The sequence below is a fragment of the Elephas maximus genome, chromosome 2, assembly GCF_024166365.1.
Source record: "Elephas maximus indicus isolate mEleMax1 chromosome 2, mEleMax1 primary haplotype, whole genome shotgun sequence".
In the NCBI taxonomy this organism is placed as follows: domain Eukaryota; kingdom Metazoa; phylum Chordata; class Mammalia; order Proboscidea; family Elephantidae; genus Elephas; species Elephas maximus.
The window spans coordinates 146528728-146552488 of NC_064820.1; the positions used below are offsets into that span (position 1 = coordinate 146528728).

Below are 23761 nucleotides of genomic sequence, written 5' to 3' on the forward strand. Positions count from 1 at the left end.
TGTTGGGGGAGGAAACAGGAAGGAAGAGAAATGAGGTTCCACATACCACCACCCTCCCTCCCTCAAATAAATAAAGCCACTCTGGAAATCCTTCTTGAACAGTTTTCTGAGTAGGGGTCTATCTCTGTATTCCCACCCTTTTCAATAATCTGTGACAGAATAATCTGCAGAGCATTTGAAGCAGATGAAATGGCACACTCAGGACAGAAAGGACAAATAGAGATTTTTCACCATATAGGTGGAAGGTACTGGAAGTGAGAGTACTTCTATGGAATAGGCTGATCTTCAGGGTGAAAGCAGAGGCTAGCACATAGCAGGTTAGGTGCTCAGAAATACTTGCTGAAAATTTAAAAGTTGAGGGGTTTAAGAAGGGCATGAGAACTAGAGATGTAGAAGCAAATACTGTTGGCAGCAATTACATTCCTCCCACCAAATGCCTCTCAGTACTGGCACACAGGCCAAAAGTAGCCAACACTGCAAAATACTGCAAGACATCAGGTATGTCATCTACGAAGTTAACAGACTGTACCACTCAAACTAAGTCCCATCTTGGTAATCACTGCACTTTAAGAGCCCCTTCAGTAACACCTTTATGGCCCTGACAATACTCACATCCACTGACAGCTCGGCAGGAAGGATAACTATGTCTGCCCTGCTTAGGTGTCCAAACAGCTTCATCTTGTGACAAGGGACATGTTCTACACTTACTTCTTACCGTAGTTTATTAAAATACGGACATCCATCCAGACTTTCTGGAGCCATGGAGGCTGGATGAACCCCTGAAAACTACAGCCCTGAGATAATCTTTAAACCTTAAACCAAAAATATCCCCTGACCTCTTCTTAAAACCAAACACTTTAGCTTAACTAGTAAAGAATGTCTGCCTTGAGCACTGTGCTCTTTTAAGATCTACCTATACAGGATCAAACTGACAACAGCAACTCAAAAGATTAGAGAGAAAACTTAGGGGGCAGTGAGTTTATGTTAATGGAAAGGAACAGCTTGGAAAAGGAGGATGAGAATGGTTGCACAACTCGAAGAATGATTACATTCTTCGAACTGTACGTGTAGATACTGTTGAATTGGTGAAATGTCCCACTGTGTATTCTCAACAACAAAAATTAAAAAAAAAAAAAAAAAAAATCTGCACGTCTGGTTCTTACTCTTTGCCCATTGGAAGTAGTGATTTTAACAATAACAAAAAGTCATCAGGACTCAAGTTGTAAACTCCCCAATAGTCAGAAGAATGCTTCAGTTCAACACTAAAAAAAAACAAACTTCTTAGTTTCCTCAAAAACTGCCCTGCCTGTGGGGACTATGTCTCAGGGTACATCTAGCTCAACTGGCATAAAATAGTTTATAAAGAAAATGTTCTACATTCATTTTGGTTGGGTAGCATCTGGGGTCTTAAAAGCCTGTGAACAGCCATCTAAGATCCTCCACTGGTCTCACCCCCTCAGGAGCAAGGGAGAATGAAGAAAACTAAAGACACAAGGGAAAGATTAGTCCAAATGACTAACAGACCACAACTACTAGTGCTTCTATCAGACAGAGTCCAGCACAACTAGATGGTGCCCAGCTACCACCACTGACAGCTCTGACAGGGATCACAATAGAGGGTCCTAGACAGAGCTGGCAAAAAATGTAGAACAAAATTCTAACTCAAAAAAAGACCAGACTTACTGGCCTGACAGAGACTAGAGAAACTCCAAGAATATGGCCCTGGAACCCTTTTACCTCAGTAATGAAGTCACTCCTGAGGTTCACCCTTCAGCCAAATATTAGACAGGCCCATAAAACAAAATGAGACTAAAGGGACACACCAGCCTAGGGGCAAGGATGAGAAGGCAGGAAGGGACAGAAAAGCTGGTAATAGGGAACCCGAGGTCGAGAAGGGAGAATGTTGACGTGTCATGGGGTTGTTAAACAATGTCATAAAACAATGTGTGTACTGTTTAATGAGAAGCTAGTTTGTTCTGCAAACCTTCATCTAAAGTACAATTAAAAAAAATTTTAAAAAGACCACCCTGCCTGGTATGGGCCATTCAAGGTAAGGTCATTCTACTGTAGGGGGAAGCAGGAAACAATGGCAGCACAGTTTTGTGTGCCTGTGTACACCAGCTAAGAACTGAAGCACTGGCACCATTTAGCCATTTAAATGACAACTTCTCTAAGAGAGAAGTCTATTAGTACCCTATTGTTATGTCACCAGCCTCTAGAGTGAGCAAAGACAGAGCTACCTAAATGTCTTTTTTTTAAGCTATACAAATGTACATAAATTCAACTCATATATTAAGAGACATTTAAGGCCACAAAAGCAAATCATTTACTACCTACTATGTAACTTACATTTTATTGAAAGTACCTTGCATTCATGATGGATACTGTCTGCGTTTTGCCACACATTATTAAAAGTTAAACTATTTTTTACATGCAAGTAGTGTGAATAGTTTTTCCCACATGGGAACACTGATTATAAAAAGATGACATACCATGACTTAAGTGCCTATTTTAATCGAAAAACAAACTGCCTAGTTACACTTCTCCCCCCAAAACACAAACTAAGAAGTTAACTGAGTCTCTAGCCAAAACATTCAAAGGTGAGGGGATTAAAAGTACAAACATGAGTCCTCAGATTCAATTAAGGGAGCCTTGCTACATATAGGCTAACCCACACTGGTGGTGCTCCTTGACCCTAGGGAGCTGGGAGACAGCCTAATTAATAACCCACTCAGACCATTTACCTCAAACAGCCCTTTTCCAGTTTCCAACTCACGAATAAAGATAATTATTTTGTTAATTCTATTTCAGCAAACTTTTCCAAGTTGTTTTATTTACAATGCCAACTTTTAGAAGGTTGCTAAAGTTAACTAGGCAGAAACCACTTTACAAAAAGAGGGAAAACCCAAAATGCCACTTTCTATAGAGAACCCACAGTTCAGTTTTATTCAGAGCAAAGGAAAAAAAGAAAAAAAAACTTTAAAAAATCACACTAGAAGAAACTCAGCTAGAGGTTTTAGAATCCATACTCAAACTACACATGCAATGAGGACAACATTCTGCTAATACAGTTGATTTGCTGCTGCATTTGTCTACTGTTTATCTAATATTAACAATTATAAACAGAGCAGTGCAACTAGTATTTGGAATAATCCTTATAGTGTTACAGTGTCAGGCACAACATTTCACTTCTCTTCACACCACTGGTTCTCTTTGCGTACCTAGAAGAAGAGAGAAATATAAGGAAATGCCTTAACTTGAGTAGTCTTTCCTAAGACTCATAATAAGACCTAATGATTCATTAACAGACTGTGAGGTGGGTCAGAAGGGAACAAATGGAAACTTGGAAAAACACCAGGCTAAGCTTATACTTTCTGGTTCCCTTTCTAAGTCTCCTTAGATTTTTATTCTGCCCTGCTGAAATGATCAAAAAAGCAAAGGCAGTGGGCAATTACAGCTTTAGTTGTCAAAGCTGAAAGGGCAAATTCGAATAGCCTATTCACATAACTTTGGTTTGTGGTTGTGTCAACGAAATCATTCTGATCTATTCATCCATGTTCTCCCCATTCACTAAGTTGCTCTGAGGTATACATCCATAGTGCCTGCTTTACCGAAATCAAGTATGTATCAGATGCCGCTAAGTCCCAAAACTTGTAGCTGCTAAGCGATTTAATACAAAACAGTTCCTTTGATTCAATTTTTTTTTTTTTCTATAAGAAAGAAAGAACCATATCTAAGCATTTAGACTAATACAGACAGACTAACAAGAATACGCTTAGGATGCAGAAGGTACCCATTATCCAACCCTCAACTAAGTTGAAGGTTCCTTGATACAGGGCCCTCTTTTCCTAGCGTGTTAAATGGGTTGCAATGTCTTTTAAAAAGCATGTGATCAAGGATGAGTTGTGCGCTACCTACCTGGGCTTCCTCCTCTTCGGTAAAGTCATTTTTGATATTGAAAGTCTTGCGAATCTCCTCAGGAGTTTTCCCCTTGATCATATTCGCAACAGTCTTGCATGTAACATCAAGCAAACCTTTGATGTCTAAGTAGTTTGCAGCCTGTAAAGTGATATGTTGTTTTTTATTCAAGTATGCCCAATGTTTTAAACTAAATCCAAAGTTAGTGATTGATAATCCTTACGTAATTAAACTCAGAATGCTAGTTAGTTTTAAGAAATTAAAGGGAGAATAAGTCAGACATAAGCTCTCCTATGAAAGGCACTTTTGTACATGCCCTTCTTTATTATACCTGTGTAATACTGAGTCCTTGTGCTGCCTTAAGCAAACTATATAAACTCAAATTTGGGGGTGAAGGGGACAAGTATCACATGTCAAGTCTAGGCAAAAATATCTGTACTTAAAGAGTTCAAATATAAGCAGTTGAAGCATAACATTTTATTGCTCTTCTCAAAGAACAAGCTTTTGGTTTCCGTATTTTCTCTTGTTCTCTATTTTATTGATTTCTGTCCTTTATTTCCTTTTTTCTGCTTACTTTAGGTTTAATTTGTATCTTTTACTAGTTTCTTAAAGTTGAAGCTTAGATCACTGATTTGAGACCTTTCTTCTTTTCTAATATAGGTGTTATAGTATTTCCAATTTCTAAGTACTACTTTAGCTGTATCACACAGATTTTGACGTGTCCTTTTTTTATTACACTTAAATTTCCTTTCTCATTTATGTGTTACTTACAAGTGTGTTATTTAGTTTTCAAATATTTCAGGTTTTCCAGATTTCTAATGTAATCAGAATATAATTTCATTGTGGTCAGGGAACACACTTCGTATCACCTAAATTCTTTTAAATGTTGGGACTTTTATGGCCTAGAACATGGTGTACCTTGGTAGCATACACTTGAAAAGAATATATATTCTGTCATTAGACACAGTGTTCTGTAAATGTCAATTAAGATAAGTTGGTCAATAGTATTATCCAAGTCTTCTATAGCCTTACTGATTTTTCATCTACTTATTCTATCAATTAATGAGAGAGATGTTAACATCTCTATGATTGTGGATCTATTTCTCCTTGTGAGTTCTACTGGTTTTTGTTTCACTGTTCGCAGGGTCTGCTTTTAGGTCGATAAATGTTTAGGATTGTTATATCCTTTTAATGAACTGATCTCTTTTACATTTGAAAGTGATCTTCTATTCCTGGCAATATTCTATAGATTCTCCAACTTTCTTTTGATTCGCGTTAGCATGTTGTTGTTGCTGTTATGTGCTACTGAGTCAATTCCTACTCAAAGCGATTCTATACGACAGAGTAGAACAGAACTGCCCACAGGGTTTCCTGGGCTGCAATCTCTACGGGAGAGGATCACCAGGTCTTTTGACCAGTGGAATTGCTGGTGGGTTCAAATCACTGACCTGTTGGTTAGGAGCCGAATGCTTCATCACTGTACCACCAAGGGCTCCATTAATGTTAGCGTAATACACCTTTTTTCATCCTTTTAACTTATGTCTTTATATTTAAAGTGGGTTTCATATAGGCAGCATAGTTGAGTCTTGCTTTTTATCTGATTCAACAATCTCCCTTTTACTGGATGTTTAGGTCATTTACACTTATGTAATTACTGATATGTGGATTCAAATATAGCATTTCATCTGAGTTCAGAGTGCTACAATTCACTATCAATGAATTTACAAATTTAACTCTATGTAAAAAGTGTTAAAAGCTATGGAAAAGAGATACCTTATAGTGTACATCAAAAACATACCAGAATAAGTTCGAAAAGTGTTCCCTGGTCAACTTTCAGGAATTCTTGGTCCCAAACAGGGATATCATCTGTTCTCTTTTCTTTGTTTTCATCATCCTCAGGAGGAGGAGGGTCATCCTTGTGGTGGGTGCACCACTGAATGACCTACAACAACAAAAGTTCATTCCTCTGTGGCATTTCATCACAAGATATTCATTCCACTGCTGGTTTGGGTTATTCCTACACTGGGATGAGAACTGGCTAGAGGTTGCCTCGAACAATAAATTAGTCAGTAGATAAGCCTGAAAAGCAAAAATGAAACTTGAAGAAATCTTTACAACCTTAGAGGCCGGAAGATCTTAGATAAAAGCAAAACATGCAGACAAATGAAAATAGTAGACCACATTAAAAAGCCCCTGTGCAAAAATGATAAAATCACACAGAACACTGACTGGAGGATACCTACAACATGCGCTACTGACTCTGGATTAGCCTATAGAATATAAAATCTTAAAAATCACTAGAAAGAAATGGACTAAAGATATGAACAGATAATTCACAGAAGAAATCTGAATGGCCAAACATGAGAAAATGCTCAGTCTCATTAGTAATCAGAGATGTAAAATCTGATATACTACTTTAGAGTGCCAAAAAAAATAACCAAGATTTTGATATTAACTCTTGGCAATACTGTGAGGGAAACAGGAACTCTTCTACTGGAGAGGGTACATTGGTTTAGTCCCTTTGGAAAGGATTAAAGCACCAGCACTATCTACTAAAATGCATGTGTGTGCACAGTATGACTGAACATTCCTAAATATTCCCCAGACAAGGGCAAAAGAACACTCAGTGTTAAGGACAAAACAGGAAAAGCCCAAATGTTCCCTTAGTGGGGGAATGAATATGTCATAATTAAGGTTCAGAAAAGTGATTAACTATACTGGATAAAGAACAAAACCAGTGCTGTGAACGTTAAGTTGTATAATCTAGGTGGGCACATACGAGTTGGTTGTACTAATTCTTCCACTTTCTCATATGTACAAAATTTTTTCATAATAGAACATTAGGGGAATAAACAATGCTAAGAGAAAATGAGAGAGCTGAGAAATTATACTGCCTGGATGGGGAAAACAACCCTAACATCACTGACACTAATCAAAAAAACAGAAAATAACAAATGTTGGAGAAGTTGTGGGGAGACTGGAACTCTTACATGCCCTGCTGGTGGGAATGCAAAATGGTACAACCATTTTGGAAAATGATATGGCACTTTCTTAAAAAGCTAGAAAGAAATACCATTCGATCCAGCAATATATCCTAGAGAAATAAGAGCCAGCACATGAGTACACATATGCACACCCATGTTCAAGGGAGCATTATTCACTATAGGAAAAAGATGCAAACAACCTAAGTACCCATCAACAGATGAATGGATAAACAAGCGATGGTACATACACACAATGGAATACTATGCAACAATAAAGAACAATGATGAAATCTGTGAAACATTTCACAACATGGATGAATTTGGAGGGCATTATGCTGAGTGAAATAAGCTAATCACAAAAGGACAAATACTGTATGAGAACACTATTATAAAAACTCATGAAAAGGTTTACACACACGAAAAAACAATCTTTGATGGTTATAGGGTAGGGGGGACACAGGGACATGGGGAGGGAAAAACACTGAAGTGGTAACTTTGGCGAAGACTAAGACAGTACACAATACTGGGGAAGTCAGCACAACTTGACCAAGGCAAAGTCACAGAAGCTTCATAGACACATCCAAACTTCCTGAGGGACAGAGTTACTGGGCTGAGGGCTGGGGACCATGGTCGCGGGATCATGATCTGAGGGGACATCTAGCTCAATTGGCATAACATAGTTCATAAAGAAAATATTCTACATCCTACTGTGGTGAGCAGCGTCTGGGGTCTTAAAAGCCTGCAAGCAGCCATCTAAGATATATCCCAGCTCGAGCAAAAGAGAATGAAGAAAGCCAAGGACACAAGGGATAGATTAATCCAAAGTACTAATGGACCACAACTACCACAGCCTCTGCCACACTGAGCCCAGAACAACTAGATGGCGCCCAGCTACTACCACTGACTGCTCTGACAAGGATCACAACAGAGTCCTGGACAGGGCAGGAGAAAAACAGAGAACAAAACTCAAATTCATAAAAAAAAAAGCCAGACTTGCTGGCCTGACAGAGACTGGAGAAATCCTGAGAGTGTGGCCCCCAGACACCCTTGTAACTCAGTACTGAAGTCACTCCTGAGGTTCACCCTTCAGCCAAAGATTAGGCAGGTCTATGGGGCAAACAATAACATACGCGAGGAACAGGCTCTGTAGTTCAATCATGTATACAAGACTAAATGGGCACACCAGCTCAAAAGCAAGGACGTGATGGCAGGAAGGGACAGGAAAACTGGATGAATGGAAACAGGTAACCTGGGATGGAGAAAAGGAGAGTGCTGACACATCACAGGGTTGGCATCCAATGTCACAAAACAATTTGTGTATTAATTGTTTAATGAGAAACTAATTTGATCTATAAACTTTCACCTAAAGTACAATAACAAAAAAAATACTATGAAGAAAAAAAATGAAAAGAACTTTCTAGAATGAAAAACAAAGCATAAGGGGCTTTAATAAAACAAACAACAGCTTATACTCCTTGTATATTGATCGTTGTATATGAAACTAAAGAAAGAGCACCACGTACTTGCTTATGGAGGCACAAAAAAAACTCTTAAAGGCTATGTAAAAAACTAATGAGAATTATTACTTACAAAGGCTGGGGGGTGGTTACTGGTCAGACAGGAGTCCCTGGGTGGCACAAATGGTTAAGCACTTATTACTAGCCTAGAGGCTGGCAGTTCAAACCCCAAAGGCACCTCGGGAGACAGGCCTGGCAATCTGCTTCTGAAAGGTCAGAGCCTTGAAAACCCTAAGGAGCAGTTCTACTCTGCACACATGGGGTCACTGTAAGTCAGAATCGACTCGATGGCAACTAACAACAAAACTGATCAGATGAGAGACAAAGACTGAAGATCTTATTGGATACTTTCACAGTTTTTGGATCATATGATTATTAAATATTCAACATACTTAACAGTTTAAATATCTGTAAGTAATAACGCAAAATATGTTTAAAAAACAAAATAAAACACTTTTCATTCTCAGAAGGAGGCCTGCATCACCCAGTTCATTAGCTCTGACTTCATCCACTCCTTCCCTGCTGAGATACTACGCTTTAGCCACCACACCAGCCTCCCTGCCTTTCCTCAAGACACACCAGCTGTTATGGACTGAATTATGTCTCCCCAAAGTATGTGTTGTAAATCCTAACCTCTATGTCTGTGGTTATAAGCCTGTTTAGGAATGGGTTTTGTTACGTTAATGAGGCAAGACTAGTATATAATATATCTTGAGTCAATTTCTTTTGAGATATAAAAGAGATTAAACAAGGAAGCAGAGCAGAGATGGTAAGACAGATGCCAAGACACATGGAGATCTCCAAGGAACCAAGAAGCAGAAGCTGAAGAGCCAAGGACCTTCCTCCAGAGCCGACAGAGAGAGACTTCTCCTCAAGCCAGCACTCTGAATGCACACTTATAGCTTCCTAAACTGTGAGAAAAAAAACCCCAGTAGCACAATGGTTAAGTGCTCGGCTGCTAAGCAGAAGGTCTACAGTTTGAACCCACCAACTGCTCCACAGGAGAAAGATGTGGCAGTCTGCTTACATAAGGATTTACAGCCTTATAAACTCTATGGGGCAGTTCTACTCTGTCCTATAAGGTTGCTGAGTCAAAATCAATTCGACAGCAACAGATTTGGGGGGTTTTGGAAACTGTGAGAAAATAAACTGTTAAAGCTATCAACCTGTGGTATTTCTGTTACAGCAACACTAGATAACTAAGAATTTGGTACTGGAAGAGTGATGCTCTAACAGATACATAAAATGCGGAAGTAGTTTTGGAATTGGGTAATGGGTAGAGGCTTTAAGTTTTAAGGTGCCTAATAGTAAAAGCTTAGATTGCCTTGAAGAGACTGCTGGTAGAATTATGGATGTCAAAAGCAACTCTGGGTAGGACTCAGAAGTGAGGAGACCTACAGAGAAAGTCTCTACTGTCTTAGAGAATACATATGGCACCAGCAACAGAATGTCAGAAATGTGGACGTTAAATGTGCTTCTGGTGAAGCTTTAAAAGATGATGAACACGTGACTGGACAATGGAGAAAAGGCGATGCTTTTTATGCAGTGGCAAAGAATTTGTCTGAATTATATTGAAATGTTTGGTGGAAGGCAGAACTTGTAAGTGATAAACTTGGAAATCTGCCTGATGAGATTTCTAAGCAAGATCTTAAAGGGATCGCGTGGTTTCTCCTTGACGCTTACAGTAAAATGAGAGAATAAAGAGACGGACTTAAAAACTAACAGTGCAAAATGAAAACAAACCCTAAAAATTTGGAAAATTCTGTTGCACAAACTAAGGACGAGTGTCCTAGAATGTTCACCACGGACGTGGCTACACAATCTTTTATTAAAGAGATTAAGCCTGTGACTGATGGATCTAACCAACTACCGCAGCAGAAAATCCATCAGCTTAGACTAAAGGGGTCAGAAAAAGGAAAGAACGCTGTCTGCCTGTTGGAATTCTACAGGCAGGAAACACGCCAGAGGAGCTACATCTGTTGTCCTCCAAGAAAAGAAAGAGATCCCTGGAGCAGCTCAGAGATCAGCAGAACTATTGGAAGGAGTACAGGAAGCAGACAGTTTCAAAAGTGGTGGAGCCACATTCTCCTGAACTTCCAAAGGTGGGGCCACAGATTCCTAGGATTCAGTCAGACCTTTACCAACTTGGTTCCAGAGTGCGGAGATGCCATGAAGTTGTGCCAGGCGTGTGGTGCCACTGCCCAAAACTGAGGGTGTGGGATTGCCATGCCCAAGAGGCAGGAGAATGGGACCTGCAGGGGCCAAAGAGGTGGGCTACCGCTCAGATAGACTAAGCCAGTGGGGCCATCTAAAGCCAAGGGAGCAGGGTTGCCATCCCAGAGGGCCTGGAAGGTGGAGCTGAAACCCAGGGCCGAGGCAACTCCACCCAGAATCCAAAGGGCAAGGCCAACACCCACAGTCTGGAGAGCCCGGCCGTTGCCCAGATGGTCTCAGAGAACAGAGGATTATTTTCAAGCCTTGAGAGCTAATGTAAATTGTTCTGCTGGGTTTTGGACTTTCTTGGTGCCCGTAATCCCTTCTTTCCCTCCAATTTCTCTTGCTTGTAATGGAAATATCTACCTTGTGCCTGTTCCACCATTGTACTTTGGAAACAGATAACTTGTATTCCAGATTTCACAGCAAAAAAAGAAATTTTGCTCCAGAACGGAATACACCTAAAGTCTCACCCATATGTGATTTAAATGATTCAGAAGATGAGATTTTGGACTTGAAGTTGATTTAAGACATTTGCAATGATGTGATGGGGTGAACGTGTTTTGCGTATGGCAAGGACATGAATTTTTGGAAGCCAGAGGGTGAAGTGTTATGGACTGAATTATGCCCCCCAAAAATGTTGTAAATGCAACCTCTATGCTTGTGGTTACAATCCCATTTGAGAATGGGCTGTCTTTGTTATGTTAATGAGGCAGGATTAGTGTAGGGTATATTTTGAGTGAATCTCTTTTGAGATATAAGAGAGATTAAACAAGCAAGTGAGGGAAACAGAGATGGGGTAAGAGAGATACCAAGCCACATGGAGACCTCTAAAGAACCGGGAAGCAGAAGTTGAAGAGACAAGGACATTTTTCCAGAGCCAACAGAGAGAAAGCCTACCCCTAAAGCCGGCTCTCTGAATTCAGACTTTTAGCCTTCTAAACCGTGAGAAAATAAATTTTTGTTTCTTAAAGTCATCCACTTGTGGCATGTCTGTTAACAGCACCACTAGATAACTAGGACACCAGGCAATGCTCTTGTCTCAGGGTTACTGCATCTGCTCCTTTTGCCCAGAATTCTCTTCGCTCACATATTCACACATCTTTGTTCAAAGATCACTTTCTCAGTACGGCATTTCCTCTTTACTTTTAAAATAGCTAACTCCCCATCTACTACCCTCTCTTATCCCCCCTTTCCTTTAATCTCCATAGCTTTTCCGTTTGACACATTTCTTACATCGTGTTTCCCCAGTCCTTTAGAATATAAACTCAACAACAGCACTGCTCACTATTGCATCCCCACCATCTAAAACGTACCTGGCTTTGAATGAATGAAAGCAAAAGTCCTTTTAGAAGCATTTTATGTTACTATAAAATAGAACACGTTAACTGCAAGACAAAATCCAGGTGTCAGAAAGAATGAGATCTACCTAGACGAAACTTAAAAGTTTCTGAACCATGAAATACCATTAACTAAGACAAGCATAATGATAGAAAAATCCATATGAAGAATTCCTACAAAAAGCCTAATAGAAATATGGACAAGGGAAAATAGACAATAGAGAAAATAGAAATGGCTAATAACAGATGTAAAAATATGCAGGCTTAGACAATTACCTAGTCTAGGGAGATTAAAAAAGACTGGTAATAGCCAGTGTTAGAATATGGAAAAATATGCACTGTAGCTGATACTTCAAGCAGAGGTCAAGTTCTCAAGAGAAAGCATAAGGTCAATTGGGTCCATTTCTCAAGCCTAGTATAAGTCAGCTTCCTAATGTGGAAACAGGTTGCTGTTTCTTTAGGTGAGCATCTAATAAATAGCTTGTGTAAAGGAACCATGTGCCCTGAAACACTGAAGTCCTATTCAATGTGGAGGGCTGTTTATGCTTAACACACAGTAAGGTAATCAACCGAACAACCAAAACAAAAAACATATCTGTGTTCTCAAGCTCCCTGTGGGGCATATCCATTCAGTGGACAAACAAAACTTTTCCTATTCTGCTAAGCATGTAATGTTGTATTTCAGTAATTTAAATGTGGCTTTAGTGCAAAAGACTATACAACTCAAATATACACACACACAAAAAAACAAACCAAACCTGTTGCCCATGAGTTGATTCTGACTCATAGCGACCCTACAGGACAGAGTAGAACTTCTCCATACAGTTTCCAAGGAGTGCCTGGTGGATTCAAACTGCTGACCTTTTGGTTAGCAGCTGCAGCACTTAACCACTATGTCACCAGGGTTTCCAAATATACACAGGGCCTGGCTAAATAAACTACAATATATTTACAGAGTTATAATCGTACTATGTAGAGTTTAAAAAAAAAAAGAATTGGGAAGCTAAGATCACCAGGCTATTGTTAAATGAAAAAAATACAAGTACAAATACAAGTACACATTAAAGTGTATAATTTGCTACCTTGTTTAAGAACAGGGGAAAACATTAGTATCTGCTATTACAAAATACTAAGAGAATAAATGATTACCTGAAGAAGGGGGATGAGAGTGGATAGGGACAGGAATGGGAACAATGTGTTATATATCCCTTCTTGCTGACTCTGGCCATTTTGAAAAAATAAATCTAAAGTACTCACGATTCAATTCCACCATGCTGAGAGGTGGTGTCCTTTTGGAGGGTGGTGCAGTGGTTAAGAGCTAGGCTGCTAACCAAAAGGTCGACAGTTCAAATCTACCAGCTGCTCCTTGGAAACCCTATGGGGCAGTTCTACTCTGTCCTATGGAGTCACTATGGGTCGGAATTGACTCGGCAGTAACAGGTGTGGTATCTATCAAACTGTAGGTGTATAAACCATCCTGTGACACAGATATTCTACACCTAGACCATCTATCCTAAAGAAATGCTTGCATAGGTGCACCAAATAATGTAAGAATAGTCACTATAGATTGGTAAGTCATAGTTTTTTTACAGTTAAAGAGAATTAGGTAAATCTAAGGATGCTGATATAGGAAGATTGCCAAGATATATTCTTTAAAGGGTAAGTTACAAAATAAGACCTGATATGTAAAAGCACAGATAGAGGATCAGAAAGATGCCCAATCAGTGACAAGGGTCAACTGTGGCAAGGGAGCAGATAGGATTTTTTTTTGGTACAATACTGTATTAAGAGCATCCAAAACCAAACCCGTTTCCACTCAGTCGATTCCAACTCACAGTGAGTGATCCTGCAGAACAGAGTAGAACTGCCCCATAGGGTTTTCCAAGGAGCAGCTGGTAGATTCAAACTGCCAACCCTCTGGTTAGCAGCCACAGCTTGCTGTAGCTCTTAACCACTGCACCACCAGGGCTCCAAGAACATCCAAGTACTATTTAAATAAGTGTTTAAGGATTTTCAAGGTCAGAGTAATTCTAAGTGGTAAGTTCCATATTAGACCCATTGCCATCAAGTCAATTCTGACTCATAGTGACCCTACAGGACAGGTTAGAACTGTCCCATAGGGTTTCCAAGGAGTGACAGGTGGATTTGAACTGCTAATCTTTTTGGTTAGCAGACAAGCTTTAACCACTATGCCACAAGGGCTCCAGAGTGCTATATTAGGCTGTTAAATTTATGTGTATTAATCAATCACTGTTGCTAGTATATAGCCAAATAAAATCTATAGCAAAAGGTCAAATATGATGAGTCTACTTCTAGGAATTTTTGCTCTAAAAAGGTTAGCCATTCCTTCCTATTTCATCAGGATTTTAAGTATCACACGCTGGGCTCAGAACAAATCATCTACACAAAGGGCCAGTGGAAGTGAGCAAAAGCTTAAAAGCTAAGTTCGCGAAGAAGTCTAAGTGACTCGCTCTAAAAATTAAAACCCTTAAAGACTTTACCTTTTTTAATATTGCTGCATTAACATTTGGTAGAGGAACTGGATCATCATCTCCTTCATCATCCATTCCCAAATCTAAAAAAGAAAAAAAAAAGGAAGAGCGTCACCATTATTTCCTAAGACCATTATATTATGCACACCAATCGAGCTGTTTCAAACTAGTACTAAGAATAGTTCCCTTAAGAGCATTTAAAACCAGCAGTTCCAAACAATGACTCCATGAACTACCTGAAACTGTAGATAACGTTGTGTGAGTAGACAAACACAGGAGTACAGTCGTGTGTCGCATAACGTCCACAATACATTCTGTGAAACAGGACGTTATGTGATTTGGATGTTGTGCAAACACCATATTATATATTTAGCAGTTATGTGGGACACCTTCTGTTTCACTTCCAAATTGATACTTCTCCTTTGTCTCCTGCTGCTGCTATCACTAGCACGGGTTTTGCTGTGTCTGGGAGCCATGAGGTACTTCACGGTAATAAAAGGAAATTAAACAGAGAGAGAGTGCAACACTCAAGAGACACACAATACATGAGACTGGATGCTGCTTCCTGTGAGCCAAAGCATACACTGTTATACAGTAAACTTTTATCTGTAAGTAGGGAAAGTTCACATTAAAATAACAATAGAAAGTAAAATACAGTACATACATAAGCCAGTAACATAGGTGTTTATTATGACTACCAAGACATACGTATTATAGGTTATATATGTACTGTACCATTGTTTAAGGCTGGCAGTGCAACTGCTTTGCATACAAGAGACATAAGAGACACGTGTTACATGCAGGAAGCTGTTGCCTTCGCTACGTCTGGTTATGTTCACTACATGTCGTTCTCTGATTGGGATTTGTGAACTTTAACTTTATGGGACCATAGACGTATGTGTGGTCGGAGGTTACCTGAATGGACGTTATGTGGTACATGTCTGTATTATATAAAGGGAGTTCTAAATTTGGAGGAAAAGTGATTTAATAAGTTGGGCTGAAATGAATGGGTAGCCATCTGGAAAAATATTAAAGCCAGATCCTTATTCTCACTCTTTATATCAAATTCCCTAGATGGACTGTATTTACAAAAGTAATACAATGAAAAGAATTGCCAAGTAATAGGCTCTCAATCTATTCGTACCTGAAGCCCTAAGATGTATGTGTATATACGCACACGCACACAACATACCATGCAGCCACTGACAAAAACAGGGAAGCAGCTCCATACACACTAATATGATCTCAAGATTAATTGTTTAAAAGCTAGGTATAAAAAGACAAATGTTATCTGAATACAAATGGAAATACACTTATGTATTTATGTTTAAAATATCTCCAGAAGAATACATAAGGAACTGTTAACAGATGTTCTCTCTACAGAAGTAAACTAGAACCTGGGATAAGAGATTTACTGTCAACATATATGCTTTCATGTTGTCCATCATGTGCATGTTATTACCTACAATACTGAATCTATAGGTTTTCCTGGTAAGATGATCGAACTTTCAGATTCTCAAAGTGGTCAGTGAACCCCAAAGAAAAAAACTTAACATCCATGTTACTTAAAGATTCTGAATATTCTTCAAATGAGTCTGCTGTTCAGTTTCTACACGACTATCAAGAAAAGCTACCTAAGAAAGTTACTTCATAGTTAACAAGTACCAAAATCAGACACCAACAGTTATTACAGCAGTGTACTGGCTGTAGCACGGTATCAGTGATGCACACATGGCCAGTGCTGAGTCCAAACATCTGAGTCCCTAATATATGCCAGGTGCTCTACAAGGCAATGAAGATTCAGCAAGCAATAAAGAAGATCTGCAGAAAGAGAAACTGCTACAATTTTAGATAGGGTTGTTCAGTATGCCTCACTGAGAAGGTGAAATTTTAGTAAAATCCTTAAGGAGGCGAGTATACCTAGGCAGAGAGAATGACAAATGCAAAGGTGTTCTGAAAGGAGTGCCTAGCGCATTATAAAAACACTAAGAAATCGAAGGTTACTAGAGCAGGGTTAGCAAGGGGGAGAGCAGCAGATGGATCAAATATTGGGACGAGACAGTAAAGATGGGGGAGAAAGGGGCAGGAAAACCAATTACAGGGTTGACAATAATCCAGGCACAAAATTGTGGTTTGGACAATGTTGGTAGCTACAGAGAGGCAAGAAATGGTCCAATTCTGGATGCACTTTGAAGGCAGAGCCAGCAGGATCTCTCGGCAGATGGGAAGCAGAATGTGAGAGAAGTCAAGGATAACTAAGGGTTTATGGCATGATCAACTAGAAGGATGGAGTTACCATAAATTGACATGGAAATGGCTGGCAAGGAACTGTTCTGTTTGAGGTTGGGGGGAGGAGATCCAGAGCTCTGCTTCCTAAGTCTGGGATGTTGTATATTCAGGTCTAGAAATCAGCAGAGATCAGAACCGCAGATAGGTTGGAAATATCTGAAGGATTATGATGCTACAATAATACTAGATGAGATGATCAAAGGAATGAGTACAGATATAATGAAGAGGCCTAAGGACTAAGCCTTGGGGTACAGCAACCTTTGAAGATGGGGAGATCAAATGTCACATGCTGCCTAACAGGTCTAGATGATAACTGAAAAGAAACAGTGCATTTGACAACATGGAGGATACTGAGCTTGACGAGTAGTTCCAGTGCAGTGGTAGAGACTAGAGTAGACAAAAGGAATGGTACCTTGTTATCCTGTGGACCCACACATCTTCCCTCTCGCCAATGCCCTTTCCCTGACCCCATTCCAGCCTAGACTAAAACTATAAAATGGCAAAGTCAATGTCTCACTTCAAGCTCAATTTGGATCACTTATGTTTTTCCTGAGCTGGTACATTTTTAATCAGAGTAGAGACAAAGAAACTTCACCATGTAAAATACTTGTATACAGGGAAGTAAGACATTAGAGGAAACAATACAGAAGACTAGTTTGTTTAGATCCAAATGTTATTTGGAAGGAAGTTTAAGTCACATTAAAAATAAGGACCTTATGGTTGTAAAGGATTACTTCTCTAGCATTTAAACTAAGGACTTGCAATGTATTCCTTCTTATAGAATGAATGCACAAGTAGCAACAGTCATTCCTTTAAGCTATTTAGTTTCAAGGACTTGTGGAAGACACCTGTATCATGATACGACACCTGGGTCCTGAACAAATCAGCCAATCCACAGGTACACATGCCAAGATTTTCTCTTCTGATTGTCCTGTGTTTAAAAGGTTTTATTTTTGTTTTCTAAGTCATATAAAACCCAAAACCTGAGATACTGCAGATGCAAAACAAGGAAAGCAGTTAAGTTGGTGAATTCAATAGACTGCAGAACAGATTTGATAGGAATGGAGAAGAAAACTGCTTTGAGCTTGAACATGTTACGTTTGAGACTTTTTCAAAAGATCTAGGTAGTAATCCTATATATGCCATCTTACTTAAGATAAAGCCATTCACCTCTGATCCCCAAAGGCTAAGCAGGAAAGAATAATTAACTGTTGCTATCAGCCCACTTGGAGTCCTGGTGGCACAGTGGTTAAGAGCTTGGCTGCTAAGCAAAAGGTCAGCAGTTTGAATCCACTAGTCGCTCCTTGGAAACCCCTACAGGGGAGTTCTATTCTGTCCTGTGGGGTAGAATCGACTTGACAGCAATGGCTTTGGGGTTTTTCTTTTTTATTTTTGGTATAGCTCACTTGCTTCAATGATCGAAGTTGGCTTGGAAAACCTTTAAGGAGCACTTACAATCTCACATTGGCAAATGCTTCTCTGAAGCAGCACGGGACAGATTAGTGTGTCAGGTGCCAAGTAAGATGAAATAAAGAACACTTTCATTGCCAAAGCAAGTATGCAGGCAGCAATTTTGGTATCAGTTCCTAGATCTTGTAGATAAAACCTTACTCACCTGCCTTTAGGAACACTTGGATTGCTTTCACACTCTTTATTAGTAAGCATATCCTAGCTCTTCAACCAACAGGTACTTGATGAACAGTGACTGTGGGATGTACCAAGGGGTTTACAACTTAATAGAAGAACTCTACCTATAAGTTACCAGGATACAGGACTCTTAAGTGCCACATGACTGGTACCAATTACCAAAGGAATTACATATACAGCTTTTATGAGAACACAAATCACATGCTTAGAAAACAAAAGACACAGCCACTGCAATTCAGCCACTCCCTCTACCACACCTAAGTATCTGTTAGAAGTCTTAACTTCTTCTCTTGGATCCCCACTTGACTGATCCTTTCCACAATCTATATACTCCACTTGCTTCTGATTTCTACACTCTTAACACCCAACGTGACACCCCTCAGCCCACAACATGGCTGCCCAGCCAACTTCATCTCCTCCCATAACCTGCCATACAAAGCAAGTCTATCCTAGCAGTTCACAACTCAGGGCCCAAGATCACATACTTAACTGCATAGTAGATTACTACTTAGATCTTTTGAAGACGTCTCAAACATGTTCAAGCTCAAAATAATTTTCTTCTCCATTCCTCTCAAATCTGTTCTTCTGTTCTGCCAACTCCAGTACCACAATCCCACCTAAACCCCAAAAGATCCCCGAACACACTCTATCTACTATACTTCAGAATGATCTCCCAAAACATCCTAATCTTCCTGGATTTGAAATATCACCTCACTAGTAATATACGTTGGCCTCTCTCCACAGGCCTGAAGAATAAGAGCCAAGATGTATTCCACAGCACCACTTAGCACACAATTCTATTAAAGCACTAATTATATCACATTACAATTTGTCTTGATTGGTGTCTAGCTCCTCCACTAGTTTATAAATTCTTTAAGGGCAAAAACTATGCCTCGCTTACCTTCTTTTCACCAGCATGGACCTAACGTCCTACGTATAACCCTTCTCTCAATTATCTATAAGCTGTAGATCTTCCCCACAGAAATACCTTTGATATCTGAGTACAGAAGAACACTATTACTAAGTTTTTTCCCCTCAATTCTAGACACTAAATTGTATGTCTCCATATACTAATGTCCACAAGCAAAAGCAATACAAAAGACAGATCTAAGTTTAACGAAATACAGACAAAAGAGAAAGCTTACTAAACACACAGACAGACATCTGTTGAAACAAGGTACCCTTATTTAGCTACCATATAGGAAGGTATCCCTTTTCCAAAAACTCTAATTTTTGTCATTAGAAATTGTGAATCCAAACTTACTTGAAAAAGAAATGGGCCATAGTCTGAGGTTTGGAAATCACTTCAGAAGTTACTAGCTTCTGACCTAATCCACTTAATAAGAAAACAAAAACCTCATTAATTCAGACAATGCAGAAAGGATGACTTTAAAGGAAAAAAAAAAAATTTACCCTGTCTTACCCTTCAGCACCTGTGATAGACAACTGCTCCTACATACGCAGTATTCACAGGCTATCTCGAACTACACATTTCATCACCTTTTCTCCTTCCCAGGTTTTCTAATAAACTTACCTTCCAACATGGTCTTGATAGTCACAGATTGTTTGGCAATTTCCACATCAACTTCAAATATCTCTCCGTCAGAACTCTGCAACTTAATTGAAGGCATCTAAAAAAGGTATTATGAATTTGAAAATTTAAAGATTAGTCAGTTCTATGACATTTGATCTACTACAGTTTGTCGGAAGCCCTCTAACTTATAAACTATAAAATCCTAAGGACCTGCAGTATATAATCAGGATATGTTTACAGGATTTGTAAAATAAAGTGGTTATTCCCAGGCTAGCCTGTATTTCTTTAGAAATAATTCCAAAGTATAATTCCCAGGAACAGAAGATTTTAAGGCCTGCCCTACTGAACTATTAATACAAGTTTAAGAGTTATATTCTAGAATTCTGAGACCACATGCACCTCATGAGCAGCCACCACCTGTCAGTGGAGGCTTGTGTGTTGCTGTCATGCTGAATACGTCTCAGTGGAGCTTCCACACTAAGGCAGACTAGGAAGAAAGGCCTGGCAATGTACTTCTGATGATCAGCAAATGAAAACCCTATGGATCACAATCCACAACCAATCATGAGGGTTGTACACGGGGAATGGCATGAGTAAGAGGCTCTACAGCAGCTAACAACAACAAAACTCGTTTATTTACCGTGTGCCTGCCTTTCTGCTCCCAGTGAATTCTGATTACTACCATTTGAATAGTTAACTGCCACAGAGTTAACTGAAAACCTGAAAAAGTTCAGTCAAAAATAAACAAAGCTACTAAATAAAACAGTAATTGCCCACAGTGAGACCTACCAGTAAGCTCAGACCCAGAGAGTAGACTGGTATTCTCATTTATGTTTGGACCAATGCAGGATCATAGACAAGAAAATAAAACTAAGGATGAGAAGACATTAGTACAATTCCCTAAATCTAACAAGCAGCTTAAATTTCAGACACCTTATTCATGTTTCATTTCTGACCTGGTGTCCAAGTTTGAGATCTTCCACCAAAGTTCCCACAATAACTTATTACTTGCTCCAAAAAGGTATTTCTTAACTCTAATTATGAGTCATTAGGAAAAAGACATCTCTTTTACAAAAGCTAAGCTATTAAAACTTCAAAGGACTTGGCAAAAAGAAAAATCGCTTTAAAATTAGAAGTTCCAAATGAGCAATTTATCATCTTCAGATTTTTTTTTTTTTTTAAGGGCAGCAATACCTGACTATAAAGATTAATTCAAGGCTTCCCCAAGTGTCAAATACAGCTTTTAAAGGGCCCATGTTTCTGGTGTATTCTTCATTCTGTGATGTCACTATTTACTAACTCAAAACCCCTCTAGAGCCTTCCAGGTACACTGTATTAACAAGTGTCAATTCTTACATAACCAGTAGAATTTCGCATTTAAAACATTCACTGCACCCATTTTAGGTTCAAAGACTTAAGACCCATGACATCGGTTAAAATAGCTTTTCTGAGACAACTGTCCCCACCCCCAAACAGCCAAGCAGTTAGGAGAAGCAAAAAGGTAAAGCCTATGTCTCAAAACCAGCCACTGAAATATCCTGCTCTCACTCATCCATGGCTGGAGAGAATCAGATTTCACTTATTAATTCACAAACATGTCTGTTTCTCCGTGTTCCTTAGTGCTTGACAATAATGCAGTTGTCCTGCTCAATGGAGAAGGGCTCAGAGCAGGATGAAAAACAACAGAGGACTCTCTCCCTGTGACAAGGCAACTACAAAAGACACCCGCAAAAGAAGATATTTTAACAGGAGCACAATTTTAACTCACAACATGTTATGTTCTTTTTCAGCAAAGTACTGGAATGAGCATTAAAGGGTCAAAGTCTGACAATACAATTGATAAAATTACCTTTAATCGAGATGACTATCTCATATTCCTTTCAAATAACTCACAATAAATACCAAGACCTGCTTAGTCAAACTCGTGTATTAAATTACTGTTAAGGCAGCTGAGGTCTTATTAAACAGCAGAAGGCAATCGGTTAATCTGTAATGTGATGCACTCTGTAATCCTAGGCTTGACACTCAGAGAATTTTTTTTTATATACTGCTAGAATTAACTGCAAAATTTTCAGATAATAATGGCTGAAATTTTGATTTGACACGCTTTCAAGATCATTCCTTCAATTTTTCAGGCTCCTGTACTTGGAAATGAAATCACCCACGGTGGCTGGCATAAGAGGGTTCTATCACATCACACGGGAAAAAGTAAGCCCTGTCTTTAAGTGACCCAAAATTCTTAACACCTCTTTTTAGACCGCACAGTAAAGGCGTCTGCACTGTTCTATGACACAGATACATTCTATTGTGACCCTCTGCTGAAAAATTCATGCCCAAATGACCCAAACCTGCAGTTTCCATTAAAAAGTGAACCAAAGCCAAACACCTCGAGTTAACTTTCAGAGTTAGGGCTCCTAAAACACACTTCTACGACGATGGTATCCCTTATTTATACTACTTGTTTGAACGACCCCAAGCCGTGGCAAAATAATGGACAGAAATACTCAGACGGAGCAGGCGACTACCTGCTTGCAAACACTAGGCCCTAACACACAACTCATTCAGCCAGGACCGGTAGCTAGTAACACCAAACACAAGGGAGAGGAAAGATGGAGCCAAGAATCCAGCGGTCCCAGACTACCGGCAGCACCTTACCTCCGGACAGTGAGAAAACAGACACAGACATACGCCCACGCCGCAATGAAGGAACCCCCAACTCAAAGCCTCGCCGCCACCCCTGCCTGGGTCCCCGAGGTTGAACGCCAAGGGAGGCCCCAGGCTTCGCAGCTGGGCTCCGCGCCGGCGGACCCTCGCCCCGGGCAGAGAAGGCCCAACCCGGAGCTCGCCTCGCAATTTCTCCCACCCGCCTGGGCGCCCATGAGGCACCGTGAGGACACACGGCTTGCCGAGGCCTCGCCGAGGGGCGGGGTGCGTTGACCGGGGCCGTACTGCACCTCTGATGCCCCGGGTCCGCAACGGATTCCGCCGGGCCTGAGGAAAAGCCAGGCCCAGTCGCCTCCCGCCCCGGGTAGGCCTAAACCGCAGTGGTCGCTACCCAGCCCGCAATCTGCAGCGCCACTGCCCCTTCCAACTGGTTCAGCGGCTACTCACGCTGTTCGGGCTCAGAGAGACAGCGGACCAGAGGCCAGCAAGAGCTGGGTGGCGTCAGCACTAAAAGAAAAACGCAGAGAACAAGGCCACTACGGCGGCGCGGCGCGGCGTCGGTCTTTATAGTGGCGGGTGAAGGCGCCGAGGACCTCAGGGCCTGTGGCGTCACAAAGCCGGCTAGGGTGCCCACGGAGATTGCCTGACGGGAGGCAGGAGACGACAGGGTGGGTGTAGGGCGCTGGCGGAGCCGGGCAGGGCGGAGAGGTGGCGGGGCGGGGCCAGGGGGCCGAAGGGACTTTATTCTTACCCCACCCTGGAAAGCGCGAATTTTTTTTCCTCATAGGGGGAACCGGGGACCAAGTGGGATACCTCCGCAGCCTGGAAGGGTCCTTCAGGCAGGGGCTGTCTTAAGGCGAATTAAAGCCCCCAGTCCTGAAAAGCCTAGAAACAAACAAGGAGACGAGTGTGTGTGTAGGCGGGGGCGGGGTGACGTTTGGGAGGGCCTGGAATGCTCCTTTCATGATGGGAAATCTGGGGCTCGGAAGACGAAGACTTGGCTAATGGGTTTTGCAGTCACCGCTCTGAGTTTCCTGTAACGGCCTCAGTTTCTACCATTGAACAGATAGGGCCCGTGCTATCTGCTTAATATGAATTATCTCACTCCCCACAATAATTGCATGAGGTAAAATACTGTTACCTTTTTTCCTTTTTCTATATG

General features: G+C 40.4%; 1 protein-coding gene across 1 annotated transcript; it reads right to left on the bottom strand.

Annotated features, from left to right (window-relative positions):
• SKP1 (S-phase kinase associated protein 1) lies at nt 1-23187 on the bottom strand. The gene is made up of 6 exons (XM_049873652.1): nt 23047-23187; nt 19936-20032; nt 14475-14548; nt 5717-5860; nt 3919-4059; nt 1-3221 (listed from the first exon to the last, which is right to left on the bottom strand). Exons 2-6 carry the CDS (start codon nt 20030-20032, stop codon nt 3186-3188), a joined length of 492 nt encoding a protein of 163 aa, XP_049729609.1. The 5' UTR covers nt 23047-23187; the 3' UTR covers nt 1-3185.
• Nucleotides 23188-23761: the final 574 nt, after the last annotated feature.

Bases quoted from the DNA above. Each gene is read 5' to 3' on its own strand.
- SKP1 (XM_049873652.1), bottom strand. From the start codon at position 20,032: ATGCCTTCAATTAAGTTGCAGAGTTCTGACGGAGAGATATTTGAAGTT. The intron at 4,060-5,716 runs GTATGTTTTTGA...ATCACTTTACAG, and splicing joins CACTTTTCGAACTTATTCTG to GCTGCAAACTACTTAGACAT. The intron at 3,222-3,918 runs GTAGGTAGCGCA...CTCTTCTTCTAG, and splicing joins CCGAAGAGGAGGAAGCCCAG to GTACGCAAAGAGAACCAGTG.